This window comes from Saccopteryx bilineata, chromosome 8 (genome assembly GCF_036850765.1).
Source record: "Saccopteryx bilineata isolate mSacBil1 chromosome 8, mSacBil1_pri_phased_curated, whole genome shotgun sequence".
NCBI classification, from domain to species: Eukaryota; Metazoa; Chordata; class Mammalia; order Chiroptera; family Emballonuridae; genus Saccopteryx; species Saccopteryx bilineata.
This window is the reverse complement of record NC_089497.1, coordinates 74,004,898-74,023,223: the sequence shown is the minus strand read 5'-3', so window position 1 is coordinate 74,023,223 and position 18,326 is coordinate 74,004,898. Positions and strand designations below refer to the sequence as shown.

Sequence of the window (18,326 nt, the reverse complement as noted above, 5' to 3'; positions counted from 1 at the left end):
ATACCTACCTTATTGCTTAGCAGTATAGCCCTAAGAAATTTTTATTTTTAAAATTGATAAAACCTTAAGAGACTACATTCCAGGCAAGAATATCAGGAGAGGAAAAAAAATACTTTCAGCAAAAACAGCAATGGCAAGAGAAGTACTCTATAAATTTGATTTTCTCTAGAAAGAAAATTAGGAAACTCCTAGTATTGCAGATGTCCAGATTGGAACACACTGGGCCTGTTTTTAAATAGTCGCGAGTTGAGCTGATTTTGCTTTTCTTCTTCCTCTCCCTTGATTCCCCTGATGCCTCTTCTCAAGGTCTGAATAAATGGCTAGGCCAACAGCCTGGTTTTACTCAGTAAATTCCAGGAACTAGAGCTGAAGAAGGGACCTGGTTTGTAAGGATCCTCCCCAAATATTGAAAACAGTATTTGGGAGGCAGAGATAGAGGAGTCATAGTTCTTTATAATGTCCTTTAGAATCTTTACAATTAAGGTTCTAGACACTAAATGGTAAGGAGCCTATAAGACTGTCACTCTTGGTGACACTGATGGATGTGGTCACAGAAAGGTGAGTATCCATCTATAAATTTCTAAGAACGATCAAGGAGGAAGACACTTTCAGTCCTTGTTCTGTCTTATCGTTCTTGCCAACAGTAAAATACCAAAACTGATGGGAGCCTAGTGATTTAGCTCACACTAGTTTTGTAGTGGAACAGAAGGAAATGTCAAAAACAATAGGTAGTAGCAGGAGAAATTAGTCACTTGGATATTAGTCTTTGCACCAAGAAAGTTATCTAAAAGTGTCCCCAGTTCTATGTATTAAGAGCTCTGGTATTACTAGTTTGAAAGTGAAAACTCTTGACACAGCCTTTGACCTTCAGGGATTTCTAGTACAGCTTCAGAATCTTACATACACCACTTTTATTCAGTTAAACTTTGAGCATCACTATCAACCAGCACTAATTTCCCAGAGTATCTTTGTGCCTTAAGTTATATTCAGGTTACCCCCCAAAAGTCAGAATAGTACCTTATGCAACAGCCAAACAATTTAGAAATTCCATCTTCCCCAGAGCTGCTTTCTTGGAACACAGTAAACTTAAGCAGAGTATAAATGCCAATTTCTGGGGTATGTTCAGGAAACCCATCACAGCAAAAAAATAAAATAAATGGGGATGTACTTGTCCAGAATCCCTAGTGATAACTTCAATTGTTTTTCCCTTAACGTCATTATGTCTATAGTTTATACATACTCAGGCTACATCTTGGTTTCCATAGTAGATGACTTTCTAACACAACCGGTGAATGTTAAGACAACTCACTCCACCTTTGGAGATAATAGTATTAATCACTTGTCCCATCATTTATCACTCTTACACTGTAGTTGGAACTTACTTTATTGTTAAATTTAGACTTCTATGTTGGTCAGAGAGCCTAACCTTTCCACAAATAATTGTGCTAGGCTTTTACCTCGGTAATGGGTAAAAGTTACTATGCAGGTCCTATGTGTCAGATTGTGTACATCCTATATATATTATCTGATTATTTCAGTAACTGTTACTGCCTCTATATTACAAATTTAAAAAACAAGGAACTTCCCCAAAGTCACAGCTAGTAAGACAATTCCTTCCTTCATAAAACAGTATGTAACCTTTCAAATCCTAAGTGATTTACAAAGTAATATAGGGCAGAGAATAAGAACTTAAAAAGCAACTGTAACAATTATTAGAATTTATAAAATCCCAGGCATTAGAACAATGTTTCAGGTGGAAAATTGTAATCTGGCATTTTTACCAATCAAATTCATTGGACTTGGATATACATTTTGCTGGTTATTTCTAAAAATTTAATGTTTTCAAATACACAATACCACTATTGACTTTCAGAAGGATCTGCAAATAACAGTTCTAAACAATGACAACTATAAATATTTCTTCCAAGGTTTGAGGAAGGGGATACTTAATTAAGCACTTAGATGCTAGCTAATGCATCTATTTGACACTAAGTTAATAAGTTCTGATAACCCACTACCATCAGACCAGCCGCAAATGCATCTATTTGAAAAGCAGTTTAATAACATTGTACTCATACTCTATAGCAGTGGTAGTCAACCTGGTCCCTACTGCCCACTAGTGGGCAGTAGTGGAGCAGCCAAAGTATAAATAAAAAGATTTAACTATAGTAAGTTATAAAGATTTATTCTGCCAAACAGTGAAAATCTGACAAAGTACTTGGTAGGTAATTATTATAATATGCTTTAACTTGCTGTAACTCTGCTTTATAAATTTTATAAAGTTACTTCCCTACTTTATAAATCACCATTACTGTGGAACCAGTGGGCAGTTAGAAAATTTTAGTACTAACATACAAAAGTGAGCAGTAGGTATAAAAAGTTTGACTACCCCTGCTCTATAGTATTCCATTCCAAGACTTCAAAGTGTTGGGAACATGCTATAGTGATAGTACTAACTAAAATAACGAATTTTGTATCTGCTAGTCTACTTTTCTAAATGTATATACCAAATCACACCAAGTTTTCTTTATATTGTTTATTGAATCAAGAAAGCTTTGAAAATACATTATTTATGCTTGGTTGTCTGTCTTGACAGCAAAATCTTTAATGTGTTTGACTTCTTTAAACATCAGAGTAAAGTAATTCCTAAAAATATATGCTGCATTTTTATTGATGTGCATTGTTTCTCTTTCCTATTAATCGTTGGTGAAGAGATAAGGGTAATGCTAGTTTCTGGTTAAAATTCTTTTACACCAAAGAAGAAATTTCTTTGAATAAAGAAAACTTAATTTCAGGATCTTCTAGGCTAAGTGAGAATAGTAGTGTAATAAACTCTGAATCTTTAAAAATTTCTTCCTAGAAGATTTTAAGAGTAGTTGCATGACTAGTATAAAATAATGAACTGTCCAATTTAACAAACCTAAGTGAAGCACATCATTTTCCCTAGGCTTGTATAACGTAGCCTAGATAAAATCAGCTATTACTCCTTTCGTTCTGTGAAAAAGGTAGTAGATAAAGGATAAAATGAAACATTCCACTGACTTCACTTTACCTGTTTTTACATTTTCCACTGGATAAAACTCGTCTGGTCATTACATTTTCTAATGTTATTTCAGTAAGACTATGTCATTATTCCAGCACCCAAAACTATTTAGTGTTTACTATTTTTGTTTTTGTGCTTTCCATTTGTTCAAAAGAGAAGTCGGTGTTTACTTGCTGCCCCTTTTGCTCTTCCCATTACTGGAGGCACCGCTGCCAGGGGCTCTCGGGGTGCTGCCCGCTGATGAGGGCGAGGTTGGGAAGGTGAGCTCTAGCACCTTGATCGGAGTCCGAGAGGCAGAAGGACCGGTACTCTTAGATGACCTAAAAGAAAAAATTATTGTAAACTTAATTAAAAATTTGTATTTTAATACAGACTCCCCTCAATTGTGAAAGACCATAATTCCCACAAAGAGAACAAAAAGTACCTAGTATTAATAGTGTTAATATTTAAAACATGACCATTAATAATCAAGTTTTTTTAAAAAAGAAACATCATGAATATAATAGTTTCAAACCAGTAGAAAATACCCTAACAAGTATGTCTATAAGGAAAATGTTTTCAACTAATTTAGAGATGGAATCATTAAGCATTCAAGATTTGCAGATTCATTAAACAAAAGGTAACAAGGGGACATGGGAATTTGGGTGCTGAGAAAAGTGCCTAAAATGACAGGTTATGAAAGAAGAAAGAATTGAGTCATTTGAAAATCATTACGAGCTATACAATTCTGAAATGTTAAGTTTAAAATACGTTTTATCACAGTTCAGGGGTGTTCAAGAGGCCGCCCACTGTGCTCTGCTTTAGGACATCCCTTTGTCTTTGTAAAATCCTTACATAGATTAATGAAAAGTGGCTGCTCAATGTAGGAGATTGGGAATTTTAAAATTAGGATCATCGTTAATTTATTTTGTCAGCAAAGCACAAAAGAATTCATTGAACATCCTGATGATAGAATTATAGATAACACTAAACTGCAAAAGTAAAGAATAATTTTCTTTTTAGCACATTAAAGTAGCAGAAATCAAATCCTGACTATTCAAAATTTTTACAGTGTGATTTTAATCATAAAAATCATGCTCCATTGTCTCTACATCTAAGTTGTCCTTTTATAGTTAATCTCCCCCTTGCCCCCAATAAGGGTTGATCATGCTAGATGTAACCTCCAAAATTTCACCCTGATTTATCCTACTTGTAACAGCTGGTAGTCACAAAGCACTCTACTGTAGTGGAAATGGTGAAAAGAGACAGGTTGGAAAGAAAGTTGCTCTGCTGGCTGTTGCATCTGTGGCACTGACATATAGGCCAGTGGGTAAGGATGAGAAAGCACTGGCAGATCCCACCGCTGTGGCAATGTGGAAGTGGCTGGTGCACTGAGGTAGCGGCTGTGAGAGTTGGAGATGGTTTTTTAACCTTCCACTTACCTCGCTGATGATAATGAAGCCTGTGAAGAAGATCTAGAACTCTGACGACTGCCTTGAGTACTAGCTGTGGGTAGTTCTAAACCACTCTGGAAGAATATTCAATAGCAATCATTAGTACCACTGCATTTTAGAAGGAGAATATTTTTGATAGATTTCAATTCGATAAATGCCATAAATTATTTTTATAAAGTGTTTAGGAAATATACTTAACTAGAAGGTACAGTTACTACCTGTTGAAAGTATGTTTGAAGGATACTACGGATCTCAGCGTTTTGCATGACATCAACTAACTTTACATCAATGATCTTGTGAAATTGTTTCAATTCACGAAGTTTGATATCTTCTTCCTCTAGTGTTTCATCTTTTGTGTCTTTCAAAAGACGGATTTCCTTTGTGAGTTTTGCACACTGTTGGTCAACAGTAGTCAATTATTATATAAACCTGTTTTACAGAATTAATATTTTATAATGAAAGGATTTGGGTTTACCATTTGGAACTTCAAAGAACTTAAATATGACAGGTTATATTTTTTAAAATATCAATACCTGTTTAGTTGCTCGCTCTAATTTTGGCTTCAGCTCCTCAATTTCTTTACTTAGTTGAAATGAAGAAGCCTGCTTCTCTGCTAATTTTTCTTTGACGTGATTTGTTGAATGTTCTATGTCTTCTAAAGTATTTTCCATGCTCTGCAGAAAATAAAGTTTTAACATATTAGAATCAAAAATAACTTGCCATTTGTCAAGTATTCACTTAATCTTAATTCATGTTTTTTTTACTATTATAATCTATTGATAAATAATATATATTGATATAATAGTTTTATGATTGCTTTGTATATAATTCCACTGGAAAGTATTGTTGTACTTGGAAACATAATACAATTACTGTTGAAAGCAAGCAATTTTCAGATTCATAATTCATCTGTTCCTTTGACTTTAACCACAAAAAAAAACCAACCCAAAAACTTATATGTAGAGCCTGCTTACCAAGCACATTGTTTTCTTTCAGTGATGTGCTTTCATACTTCTTTGTACTAGTTTTTTTAAAATTTTTTTTCTTTTGTATTTTTCTGAAGTGAGAACCCTGGGGGGTGGGGGGGAGCAGACAGACAGATTCTCGCATGTGCCCAACCGGGATCCACTCAGCACGCCCACCAAGGGGTGATGCTCGTCCCCTCTGGGGTGTCACTCTGCTGTAACCGGAGCCATTCTAGCACCTGAGGCGGAGACCATGGAGTCAACTTCAGCACCTGGGCCAACTTTGCTCCAATGGAGCCTTGGCTGCAGGAGGGGAAGAGAGATAGAAAGGAGAGGGAGAAGGGTGGAGAAGCAGATGGGCACTTCTCCTGTGTGCCCTGGCCGGGAATTGAACCCATGTACTAGATTATTTTTATCTTTCAAGTTTTTTTATTTTATGGAGCAATCTTTAAGGTGATATTTAAGAAGTTGAATGAAATAAAAATACATTAAATAAAGGATAAATATAGTTAACTAGCAATGATTCATCAACCAATTAAGTGATGATCAGGAGTGCATCCTATACTTAACACTGGGATTTTACCTAGTATTTTAATCACTATTTTTTATTTAAATGAGACTTATCTCTTACTATTTACTTTTCTAAAAAACTATATTTGAGCCCTGGCTGGCTAGCTCAGTGGTAGAGCATTAGCCTGGCATGTGGAAGTTCTGGGTTCGATTCCTGGCCAGGGCACATGGGAAGCACCCATCTGCTTCTCCAACTTTCCTCCTCTCCTTTCTCTCTATCTCAATCTTCCCCTCCCACAGGCAAGGCTCCATTGGAGCAAAGTTGGCCTGGGAATTGAGGATGGCTCCATGGCCTCTCTGCCTCAGGTGCTAGAATGGCTCCGGTTGCAACAGAGTGACACCCCTGATGGACAGAGCATTGCCCCCTAGTGGGCATGCAGGGTGGATCCCGGTAGGGCGCATGTGGGAGTCTGTCTCTGCCTCCCTGCTTCTCACTTCAGAAAAATAAAAAAATAAAAAAAAAACAAAAGAAACTATCTTTGTACAATATATCAAAAGCCTGTAGAATTTACCTGGATATCTCTCTGTAGCTCTCTGATTTGTCTTTGTTTGTATCTGTATTTTTCATCAGCAGCTCTTTTCTGTTCTTCTAGTTGGAGTTTTAGTTCATACTCCTCACCTAGAATTTAGAGAATCTTTAGTTTAAATTTTAACATACTGCATAGAAAGCAATATTAAAGTCTTACATATATTATGAAGTTCTAACATTCCTATGAAAAGTTATATTTCTTATGTCAACTTGTTAAAAAAAACCAGTATGGACCTATGTAGTAGCCACTCTTGTTTAGTCAACATAGATCAGCTACTGTGCTGCTATTTTCTACAGATTTTAAATGAATCCCCTAGAGAAGTGATACGCTGTATCATTAGAACTAATAATGGAAATAACACCTTAGCATTTATTTTAAAAGGGGTAGTTTTCTGATTCAATCAAACATGGTACAGTTTTGTTTTCCATATCTCACATTGCTCCTTTTAAAAAAATAATTACAGTGTTCATTGCATATATTCATTAAATGTTAATTCCTACATACTAGATGGAGTAATTTTTTTAAAAGATTGTTTGTAATTGTTGTTGCAACTCTTCACCATTTGGAAAGTGTTTTCTAGAGCATGGATTTCTTTTTCAGCTTTGTTGATCTTAGCATCCAAGCTGTCACCTTCCCTTTGAAGTTCTTCTTTTTGTTGAGCAGCCTATAAAATATGGAATAGAATGATTAAAGTATTTCTCATGGGGAAGAATGTCTTTTCAGAGCAGGAAATAGTTAACAATACCAATTTGCCTTGAGGTGGACATAAAGCACCATCTATTTCACCTGATATACAGTAGAAGATCAAATCCTTAAGGCCTTCAAAATATAGTACATAGAATGCAAAACTGATGGAAATGTAGTAACCAAAGCTACATTAAACTCTCCAGGAAACATTACCCAAAAGTTAAGCAGGTATAAACTTATTGGGAAGGGAAATAAAGTTAACAAGAAGAAAGTTTCAAAGTAGATATTAAATGAATGTATTTTTGTGGCCAGAAAGAGGCTTAAGAACACTTTCTCACTTTTTATCTTAGGAATAAAAGAGTTGAGGCCAGGTGTACCCAGGAAAGTATTTCCAAATGAGTTATGTTTATATGTGTTTTTAGGAATAATATTTAAAAATTTTTGAGCCGTTAGTAATGTTAAAATTAGAGTATACACTTCAATAGCACAAACTAAAATTGAAACTATACAGAGGGGAGATTAGCATGGCCCCTACACAAGAATGACAAGTTGTGAAGCATTCTTTATTTTCAGAAGGAGAAATCTGCATGATTCCATTTACGTGAAGTACCTCGAGTAGTCAAATTTGAGGTACTTGGTGACTGCCAGGGTTTGGGGCAGGGGGTTTATGGGGGGTTACTGTTAAATGGGTAGTTTGTTTTAGGTGAAAACAGCTCTGGAGATGAGTAGTGGTGTTTGTTATATTACAACAATATGAATATACTTAGTACCATTGAACTGCACCCTTAAAATTGTTAAAATGGCTAATTTTATGTATATTTTACCGCATTTTAAACTTTTTTTAAATTATGAAAAAGTAATTGTGATAAATGTGGCTAGGAAGAATTAAGTTTATAAATTGCTGAAAACCAGAAATTCCTCAGTGAGTGGATATAGTGACACTTTCATCTTCCCTCTGTCATTGGGCTAAACTCTCTCGAGCTGAATTACACATTCCAAAGAACTACTCTGATTAAGGGTTAACAGGAAGAGAAAGTATGCACATATATTTAAAAGTGCCCCAAACCCATTTTTAGTCAAAATCAACTAATAATTTCATTTGTTCATTATTCAATCCCTAATTGTGTGTATTTAAACCAGAATATGGTCATTGTAAAAAAAGTTTTGGTAATATTTCAATTATTAATGTTTTCACCTAGATTTGTGTTATGCTACAAAAATATGTATAACACAGTACGTAATAGTATATAATAAAAAAGTAGCAAAAATATTTTTAATTTTTATTTATTTATTCATTTTAGAGGAGAGAGAGAGAGAGAGAGAGAGAGAGAGAGGAGGAGCAGGAAGCTTAAACTCCCATATGTGCCTTGACCGGGCAAGCCCAGGGTTTTGAACCGGCAACCTCAGCATTCCAGGTCGACGCTTCATCCACTGTGCCACCACAGGTCAGGCGCAAAAATATTTTTAGATAAATTATATCTAATTCTTTTAAGTTGAGTCTAGAATTAGCAATGATTTCATCCAAAATACAATGTAGTAGGGGAGCTAGAATAAATTAAAATAGCTAGAAGTTAGTTGCAGATTTCATACTAGTGAGTAACATTAAATAATTCACTTCCCTTCTTTGAGTTCACTTTAGAAGGGGTTGAATTTGTTCACTTATAAAATTTCTGATTTAATTCCACATATACCTTAAACTTCTAAAATTCTGATTCCATTTACCTCTAAGTCAAAGTTTATATAATGTATACCTTTTACCCTGGATTAGAAGATCTGATATTTGAGGGGAAAACTGTTATTTGTACATTTATGTCAACATTTTAAAATAGTTTTCTAGTAATTTCACTGGACCATTTCATTACATTGACAAAGTGACTGTTTCTTTGCAAAGACTACTAGGAACCTGGATATGAGATTTAAAAGAGTCCAGTCCTTTATTGGTTACCAATATATTTTTCTGTCTGGCTCTTAAAGAGTTAAATACTAGAAGGCACTAGGGGAGGGAAAACAAAACCATGTGTGCCCCACAGACAAGAGCCTATTGCAGGAACAAAAATGAGGGCTATGGATTGAATTGTTTCCCCAAAAAGAGACGTTGAAGTCCTAACCCCCAGTTACTCAGAATGTGACCTTATTTGGAAGTAGGGTCTTTGCAAATGTAGTCAAGTTACCATAAGGTCATTAAACTGGGCCCTAATTCCATGAGACTGGTGTCCTAAATGGGAAATCTGGACAGAGATACAGACATTCATGGAGGGAAGACTGAAGAGCGCCATGTGAAACTGAAGGCAAGAGATCAAGGTGATGCTTCCAAAAGCCAAGGAACGTCACAGACCACCAGCAAACCACCAGAAGCACAGAACAGATTCTCCCTCAGTAGCCTCAGAAGGAACCAATCCTGTTGACACCTTCATCTCAGACTTCTACTAGCTTTCAGAACTGTGAGACAATACACTTCTATAGTTTAAATTGCCTCATTTCTAGTACTTTGTTATGGCAGCTCTAGCAAACTAGTACAAGGGGTCAGCAAAGTTCATTTGTAAAGGCCAGAATAGTACATATTTTAGGCTTTATGGGCCATTCTAACTGTCAAAACTACTTGTACATAATACATTGCTATTGCAGCATGAACGCAGCCACTGACAATATATAACCGAATGAGATGGTGTTAGTATAAAACAAGCATGGGGCAGTTTTTGGCCCAGAGGCTGTAGTTTGTGTACCCCTTAAATACAACATGCAGGACCCAGTATACTGTGACCAAATTCCTCATCCTCAGTGCTATAAACATACATACATGTGCCCATCAGGAAAGATCGACTTGCAGGGGGTGGGGAATGTTAAAAGACATAAGGAAGATAAAAAACCCTGATCTGACTAAATGTACATCTTAAATCTGTTTTAAGTTTTTTCCAGTGGTGAACTGCTGAAGTAGTTTCAAAGAGTTAATTATTCCCATGCAAATGTAAAGGGAATATGTGTCAAAGATTTTATTCACCTGGCCTGAGGTGGTGCAGTGGATAAAGCATCAACCCGGATCACTGAGGTCACCAGTTTGAACCCTGGGCTTTCCTAGTCAAGGCACATACAACAATCAATGAACAGCTAAAGTGAAGTAACTATGAGATGATACTTCTCACTCCCATCCCTTTCTGTAAAATCAACTAGTAAGATGTTTAGACAAGTTCAAAGGGAGAATTAGAACAGATTTAATATATATACAGAGAAATGCTGAAATAAATTAGCTTATAGATATGAAACTATATAATACCTTTTTAGGGCAATAAAATATAATGCTTGGTTATCTTTCTCAGAGCATGTCAATTGTGTTTCTAGTAGTCAAAGTTCATTTGCATTTTAGACAAGAATCATGTGATTTACTATCAGTTTTCTACAAATCAACATCTATCATTACAGGGTTTTAAGGTAGGTTAGTCTATAGAAAATCTGTCAAAGGCATACCTTCCCACAGAATCAGATAATCCCTGGAGGGCACATCAGAAAATGCCTAATCTTCTGCACACCCACTGATGATGGCTTTTCCCATTTTCAGAGCATGAATAATTTTTCTTAACATAAGACTCATTGAGTTTATTTATAAAGAAATAAAGTTTAATCTTTACACATCCAGCATATGTGAAATGTTATGCGTAAAACATGTAGGTCTGCTATACAAGGAAAAATAGGAATAACTGGTTAGCTGTGAACCCTGGAGAAGGTGCAATGTGAAGTGTGGCATCAAAAAATTGAGATGTGTAGGATCAGCTCAACTCAGTTAACATGCAGGCACTTATTCAGAACCTTCACTGTGAACAAAAGGAATACTCTTCCTCATAAAATGGGCCGGTTTTCCTAAGAACTGGAATATTATTATCATAACAGCAATAACAACGATGACAGCTAACATTTATTGAGGGTTCATTTTGTTCCAGGCTCTGTCTTAAGGGCTTTATATATATTTTCTCACTCTCACAACAAATGTAACAATGTTATCGTTGTCATTTTGCAAGGCCAAGTGATTAAGTAACTCATTCAAGGTCACCTACCTGGTCAGTGATAAAACCAAGACATGGACAAAGACACTATAACACCAGTGCTTTCAGGTAACTCATTACAGTCCTTGATAGAGAAACAATTGGGATGCCACATCTAACTTCTTCCCTATGCTTAACAAACTAGAGCCTACCCTCACTCCTTGGGAACCCTTCACAACCTGAGAAGAAGAAAGTCCTGAATATTGGGCAGAACCCTGACATACTATAGACTGAATTGGAGAAAAGGGTCTGGGAACTGGGCCTCATTTCTCATAGTGGTTAGGTAGAATTTCCTGAGGCAGTGGCAGGATGTCATGCTTAGGGTATGTGTTAGGGGCAGCCTCAAAGAAAGACTACAGAAAGAAACTTGGAAGATTTTAAATCAAAAGGGAGGAAGCACCCAGAGGGGCCAGTCTCTTAAGGTGTGAATTGGGAGATCTGCCTACTCCTACCCACATAGTGGGACAGGAAGAATGAGTTAAAGTCACAATTTCCATTCCTCTTTTGTGGTGTTTTTAATAACTTCCTAATATTCTCTGTAAAGGAAATCACACCTGTTCAAGATATTTTTACATAGAAAGATACATATAGAAGTGTTCAGGAAAGGGAGGGAGAGAAGATGGCAGTGGAGTAGGCCGACGCACATACGCCCAGCTCTCACCACCAAACTGGAATACAAATCAATTTAGGAAAAATCAGCATGAAAAACCAACTCTGAACTGCAAGAACAGCTCTCAAAAACCAAGGAGCAAAGAAGAAGCCACAATAATACTGGTATGGAGTACCTGAATCTCCTCTGCTTACAGGAACGGAGGGGGGGGGGGTGAGGCTGAGAGCCCAGAAGGGATCACACATAGGGAAAAGAGCAGAAACTACTGCTCACAGCCACTTACCTGGCAACCAGGGAGCGAGGTGTGTTGAAAATACCAGCTTATCTCCCAACTGGAAAGGACAGGGAGAGGGACAGACTGTGAGGGGCTAAGGAATACAGGAAATGAACTAAAAAAGCTGACTCATCCATGCTGGAGGTGGCCATAGCTGGGGAAGGGACTGAACCTTTCACAAAACAGAGCTGAAGTGCTTCCGGACCAGAGATCTCCGGACATCTATCCAGCTCCAATCAGTGCAACAAGACACAGCTGAAAACAAGAAGTGGGGAGGAGGAGCAGTAACTCAGGTCTCCGTGGAGATCTGAGATACACCTCCCCCTACTGAAGCTGAGAAAACACCCTGCCCCCAGTGAGATTAGCTGGCTAAAGAGGCCTTCAGAGTCTCAGGTTACACCCACCGCATTCCTGGATACAGTTTCAAGGAAGCCCCCTGCTGAGATCAGTAAACAAGACTATCATCTGTTAAGAAAACAAACAAATCAAGACTTCAAAGCTGCCCAAATCCAAAAGTGGATTACAGATAACAGTTGATACCAACCCAAGAAGACCTAAAAATAACAACTGAAAACTAGAGGCAGACAACACCAAGCCTAGACTCAACCAACTCTACAAATAAAACACCCAAACACAATGAGAAGACAAAAAAGTGCAATCCAAATGAAACCACAAGTGACACCTTCAGGAGATGAATTGAGTGATATGGAAATAATCAAACTTACAGATGCGGAGTTCAAAATAATGATTGTAAGGATGCTTAGGGATCTTAGAACAACAATGGATGGTCACTATGAACACCTAAATAAAGAAATAGCAAGTATAAAAAAGAATCAGTCGGAGATGACAAATACAATATCAGAAATAAAGACCACAATGGAAGGAATTAAAAACAGGATAGATAGAGCAGAGGATCGAATCAGCAAGTTAGAGGACAACTGGAATGAAGGCATGAAAGCAGAGAACAAAAGAGACTCAAAGAGTCAGAGGAAACTCTTAGAGAGCTCTGTGACAACATGAAGAGAAATAACATCGCATCATAGGGGTTCCTGAAAAAGAAAAGGAACAAGGAATAGAGATGTTCTTCAATTATATCATAGCTGAAAACATCCCTAAATTAATGCAAGAGAAATGCTCACAAGTCCAAGAAGCACAGAGGACTCCATTAAAGAGAAACCCAGAGAAACCTACACCAAGACACATCATAATTAAAATACCAAAGCTAAGCAATAAAGAGAAAATATTAAAAGCTGCAAGAGAAAGAAAAGTTATCACCTACAAAGGAACCCCCATAAGGATGACATCCAACTTCTCAACAGAAACACTTGAGGCCAGAAGGGAATGGCAAGAAATATTCAAAGTAATGCAGAACAAGAACCTACAACCAAGACTACTTTATCCAGCAAGGTTATCATTTAAAATCAAAGGAGAAATAAAAAGCTTCCCAGACAGAAAACATCTCAAGGAATTCATTACAACCAAACCAATGCTGCAGGTAATGTTAAGGTGCCTGTTGTAAACAGATCAAATTGGGAAAAGAATATAGCAAAAAAGGAATACACCTTTAAAGGAGAAAATGGCAATAAACAACTACATATCAATAATAACCTTAAATGTAAATGGATTAAATGATCCAATCAAAAGACATAGGGTAGCTGTGTGGATAAGAAAACAGGACCCATACATATGTTGTCTACAAGAGACACACCTTAGAACAAAAGACACACATAGATTGAAGATAAAAGGATGGAAAAAAACATTTCATGCAAACGGAAATGGAAAAAAAGCTGGGGTAGCAATACTTATATCAGACAAATTGGACTTTAAAACAAAGGATATAGTAAGAGATAAAGAAGGCCACTACATAATGATAAAGGGAGTAATCCAACAGGAAGATATAACTATTATAAATATCTATGCACCTAATATAGGAGCACCCAAATATATAAAGCAGATTTTGATGGATTTAAAGGGCAAGATCAACAGCAATACTATAATAGTAGGGGATTTCAATACCCCACTAACATCACTAGATAGATCCTCAAGAAAGAAAATTAACAAAGAAACAGCAGACTTATTGGAAACACTAGATCAACTCGATTTAATAGATATCTTCAGAACCTTTCACCCTAAAGCAGCAGAATATACATTCTTTTCAAGTGCTCATGGTACATTCTCTAGGATAGACCACATGTTAGGGCACAAAAGTGCTCTCAACAAATTTAAGAAGACTGAAATCATATCAAGCACTTTCTCTGATCACAACGGCATGAAACTACAAATGAATCACAACAGAGAAGCTCAAAAATTCTCAAACACATGGAAACTAAATAGCAGGGTGTTAAATAATGAACGGATTAAGAATGAGATCAAAGAAGAAATAAAAAAATTCCTAGAAACGAATGACAATGAGCATACAACAACTCAAAATTTATGGGACACAGCAAAAGCAGTGCTGAGAGGGAAGTTCATAGCACTACAGGCACACTTTCAGAAGCTAGAAAAAGCTCAAATAAACAACTTAACCCTGCATCTAAAAGAATTAGAAAAAGAACAGCAAGTAAAGCCCAAATGTAGTAGAAGGAAGGAAATAATAAAGATCAGAGCAGAAATAAATGACATAGAGGCTAAAGAAACAATGCAGAGGATCAATGAAACCAGGAGCTGGTTCTTTGAAAAGGTAAACAAGATTGATGAACCTTTAAGTAGACTCACCAAGAAAAAGAGAGACAGGACTCAAATAAATAAAATTAGAAATGAGAGGGGAGAAATAACAACTGACACAACAGAAATACAAAATATTGTAAGAAAATACTATGAAGAACTGTATGCCAAAAAAATAGACAACCTAGATGAAATGGACAAATTTCTTGAAACATACAATCTTCCAAAAATCAATCTGGAAGAATCAGAAAACCTAAACAGACCAATTACAACAAATGAGATCGAAACAGTTATCAAAAAACTCCCAACAAAGAAAAGTCCAGGGCCCGATGGCTTCACAACAGAATTCTACCAAATATTCAAAGAAGAACTAACTCCTATCCTTCTCAAACTATTTCAAAAAATTCGAGAGGAAGAAAGACTTCCAGGCTCCTTTTATGAGGCGAACATAATTCTGATTCCAAAACCATGCAAAGACAACACAAAGAAAGAAAATTATAGGCCAATATCTCTGATGAATATAGATGCTAAAATCCTCAACAAAATATTAGCAAACCGGATCCAACAATATATGGAAAAAATCATACACCATGATCAAGTGGGATTTATTCTGGGGAAGCAAAGCTGGTACAATATTCGTAAATCAATCAATGTGATTCATCACATAAACAAAAAGAAGGAGAAAAACCATATGATAATTTCAATAGATGCAGAAAAAGCATTTGATAAAATCCAGCACCCATTCATGATCAAAACTCTCAGCAAAGTGGGAACACAGAGAACATACCTCAACATGATAAAAGCCATCTATGAGAAACCCACAGCCAACATCATACTCAATGGGCAAAAATTAAAAGCAATACCCTTAAGACCAGGAACAAGGCAGGGGTGCCCCCTTTCACCACTCTTATTTAACATGGTCCTGGAAGTCCTAGCCACAGCAATCAGACAAGAAGAAGAAATAAAAGGCATTCAAGTTGGAAAAGAAGAAGTAAAACTATCTTATTTGCAGATGATATGATATTGTATATAGAAAACCCTAAAGTCTCAGTCCAAAAGCTACTGGACATGATAAATGAATTCAGCAAAATAGCAGGATATAAAATCAATACTCAGAAATCAGAGGCATTTTTATACACCAACAATGAACAGTCAGAAAGAGAAATTAAGGAAACAATCCCCTTCACAATTACAACCAAAAAAATAAAGTACCTAGGAATAAACTTAACCAAGGAGACTAAAGACTTGTACTCGGAAAATTACAAAGCATTGATAAAAGAAATCAAGGAAGATACAAACAAGTGGAAGCATATACCATGTTTATGGTTAGGAAGAATAAACATCATTAAAATGTCTATATTACCCAAAGCAATCTATAACTTCAATGCAATACCAATTAAAATACCAATGACATACTTCAAAGATATAGACCACATATTCCAAAAATTTATATGGAACAAATAGAGAACACAAATAGCCTCAGTAATCTTAAAAAAGAAGAAGAAAGTGGGAGGTAACACACTTCCTGATATCAAGTTATACTACAAGGCCGTTGTACTCAAAACAGCCTGGTACTGACATAAGAACAGGTATATAGATAAATGGAACAGAACAGAGAACCCAGAAATAAACCCACAGTTCTATGGACAACTGATATTTGACAAAGGAGGTAAGGAAATACAATGGAGTAAAGACAGCCTCTCTAACAAATGGTGTTGGGAAAATTGGACAGCTACCTGCAAAAAAAATGAAACTAGATCACCAGCTTACACCACGCACAAAAATAAACTCAAAATGGATAAAAGACTTAAATGTAGGCCGTGAAACCATAAGCATCTTAGAAGAAAACATAGGCAGTAAGCACTCGGACATCTCTCGGAGCAATATATTTGCTGATTTATCTCCACGGGGAAGTGAAATAAAAGACAGGATAAACAAATGGGACTGTATCAAACTAAAAAGCTTTTGCACAGCTAAAGACAACAAGAACAGAATAAAAAGACAAACTACACAATGGGAGAACATATTTGACAATACGTCTGATAAGGGGTTAATAACCAAAATTTATAAAGAACTTGTAAAACTCAACACCAGGAAGACAAACAACCCAATCCAAAAATGGGCAAAAGAGATGAATAGACACTTCTCCAAAGAGGACATACAGATGGCCAATAGGCATATGAAAAAATGCTCAACATCACTAATCATTAGAGAAATGCAAATTAAAACTACAATGAGATATCACCTCACACTAGTCAGAATGGTGTTTATCAACAAAACAACACAGAATAAGTGCTAGCGAGGATGTGGAGAAAAGGGAACCCTCCTGCACTGCTGGTGGGAATGCAGACTGGTGCAGCCACTGTGGAAAACAGTATGGAGATTCCTCAAAAAACTGAAAATCGAACTGCCTTTTGACCCAGCTATCCCACTTTTAGGAATATACCCCAAGGACACCATAGAACGGCTCCAAAAGGAGAAATGCACCCCCATGTTTGTGGCAGCATTGTTCACAATAGCGAAGATCTGGAAACAGCCCAAGTGTCTGTCAGAGGATGAGTGGATTAAAAAGCTTTGGTACATATATACTATGGAATACTACTCAGCCATAAGAAATGATGACATCGGATCATTTACAATAACATGGATGGACCTTGATAACATTATACGGAGTGAAATAAGTAAATCAGAAAAAAAAACTAAGAACTATATGAATCCATACATAGAAGGGACATAAAAATGAGACTCAGAGACATGAACAAGAATGTGATGGCAACAGAGGTGGGGGGTGGGGACTGGGGGGAGGAGGGAGGGGGTGAAGAAGGAGAGAGGGGTTGGGGGAGGGGAGGGGCACAAAGAAAACCAGATAGGTGACAGAAGACCATTTAACTTTGGGGGAGGGGTATACAGCACAATCAAATGTCAAAATAATCTAGAGATGTTTTCTCTAAACATATGTACCCTGATTTATCAATGTCACTGCATTAAATTTAATAAATAAATTTTAAAAAAAAAGAAGTGTTCAGGAAGGGAATGACATCCAATTCCTACTCACCTCTGAAATTTCCATCATGGGTTAACTAGGTAAGCATAATCACGAGATAGCAGACAACTCTCAAACAGTAGGAAGCGCAGAGCAGATTCACCTGTTCAGTTTGTCACCTACGATGAAGGCAAAGGGACAGCCTCTCTTCCTCTCTGGCTATCTGCCACCCCAGGAATGCATGAGAAAATGGAGTATAAGATTCCAGAGGTGGTGTAACTCCAGGTAATGATAAGGTCTAGATGGTTTGGCCATATGAATGGGTGGCTATAGGGAAGTACAAGCTTTGAGCCTGAGCTGTTGAACAGATTGTCACATGTATGTTAAAGACACTCAGAGTGATAGCAGGTCTTAGGGTACAGATATTACACATCTTGAAGAAATGAGGAAAAATGGTAGCACAAAGATGGGAAAAAAAAGTCAAAGAATAATCCAGCCCTCTCTTTGACCTCATGGATGGGAGGTGCATAAAA

The 18,326-nt window shown here is 36.7% G+C and overlaps 1 protein-coding gene and 1 non-coding gene across 2 annotated transcripts in view; one reads left to right on the top strand and one right to left on the bottom strand.

Annotated features, from left to right (window-relative positions):
• Positions 1 to 2,635: 2,635 nt before the first annotated feature.
• CCDC39 (coiled-coil domain 39 molecular ruler complex subunit) overlaps positions 2,636 to 18,326 on the bottom strand; it is a 60,716-nt gene continuing 45,025 nt past the window's right edge. Inside the window, exons 15-20 of the mRNA XM_066240934.1 lie at positions 7,046 to 7,205; positions 6,524 to 6,630; positions 5,010 to 5,150; positions 4,695 to 4,871; positions 4,465 to 4,550; positions 2,636 to 3,363 (exon numbers count right to left, since the gene is read on the bottom strand). Of these exons, the coding sequence (XP_066097031.1) occupies positions 3,210 to 3,363; positions 4,465 to 4,550; positions 4,695 to 4,871; positions 5,010 to 5,150; positions 6,524 to 6,630; positions 7,046 to 7,205 (825 nt within the window). The 3' untranslated portion in view covers positions 2,636 to 3,209. The remainder of the gene's footprint in view (positions 3,364 to 4,464; positions 4,551 to 4,694; positions 4,872 to 5,009; positions 5,151 to 6,523; positions 6,631 to 7,045; positions 7,206 to 18,326) is intronic.
• LOC136312364 (U6 spliceosomal RNA) lies at positions 7,698 to 7,799 on the top strand. Its single transcript, XR_010726959.1, has one exon. It is a non-coding gene; the product is annotated as a U6 spliceosomal RNA (small nuclear RNA).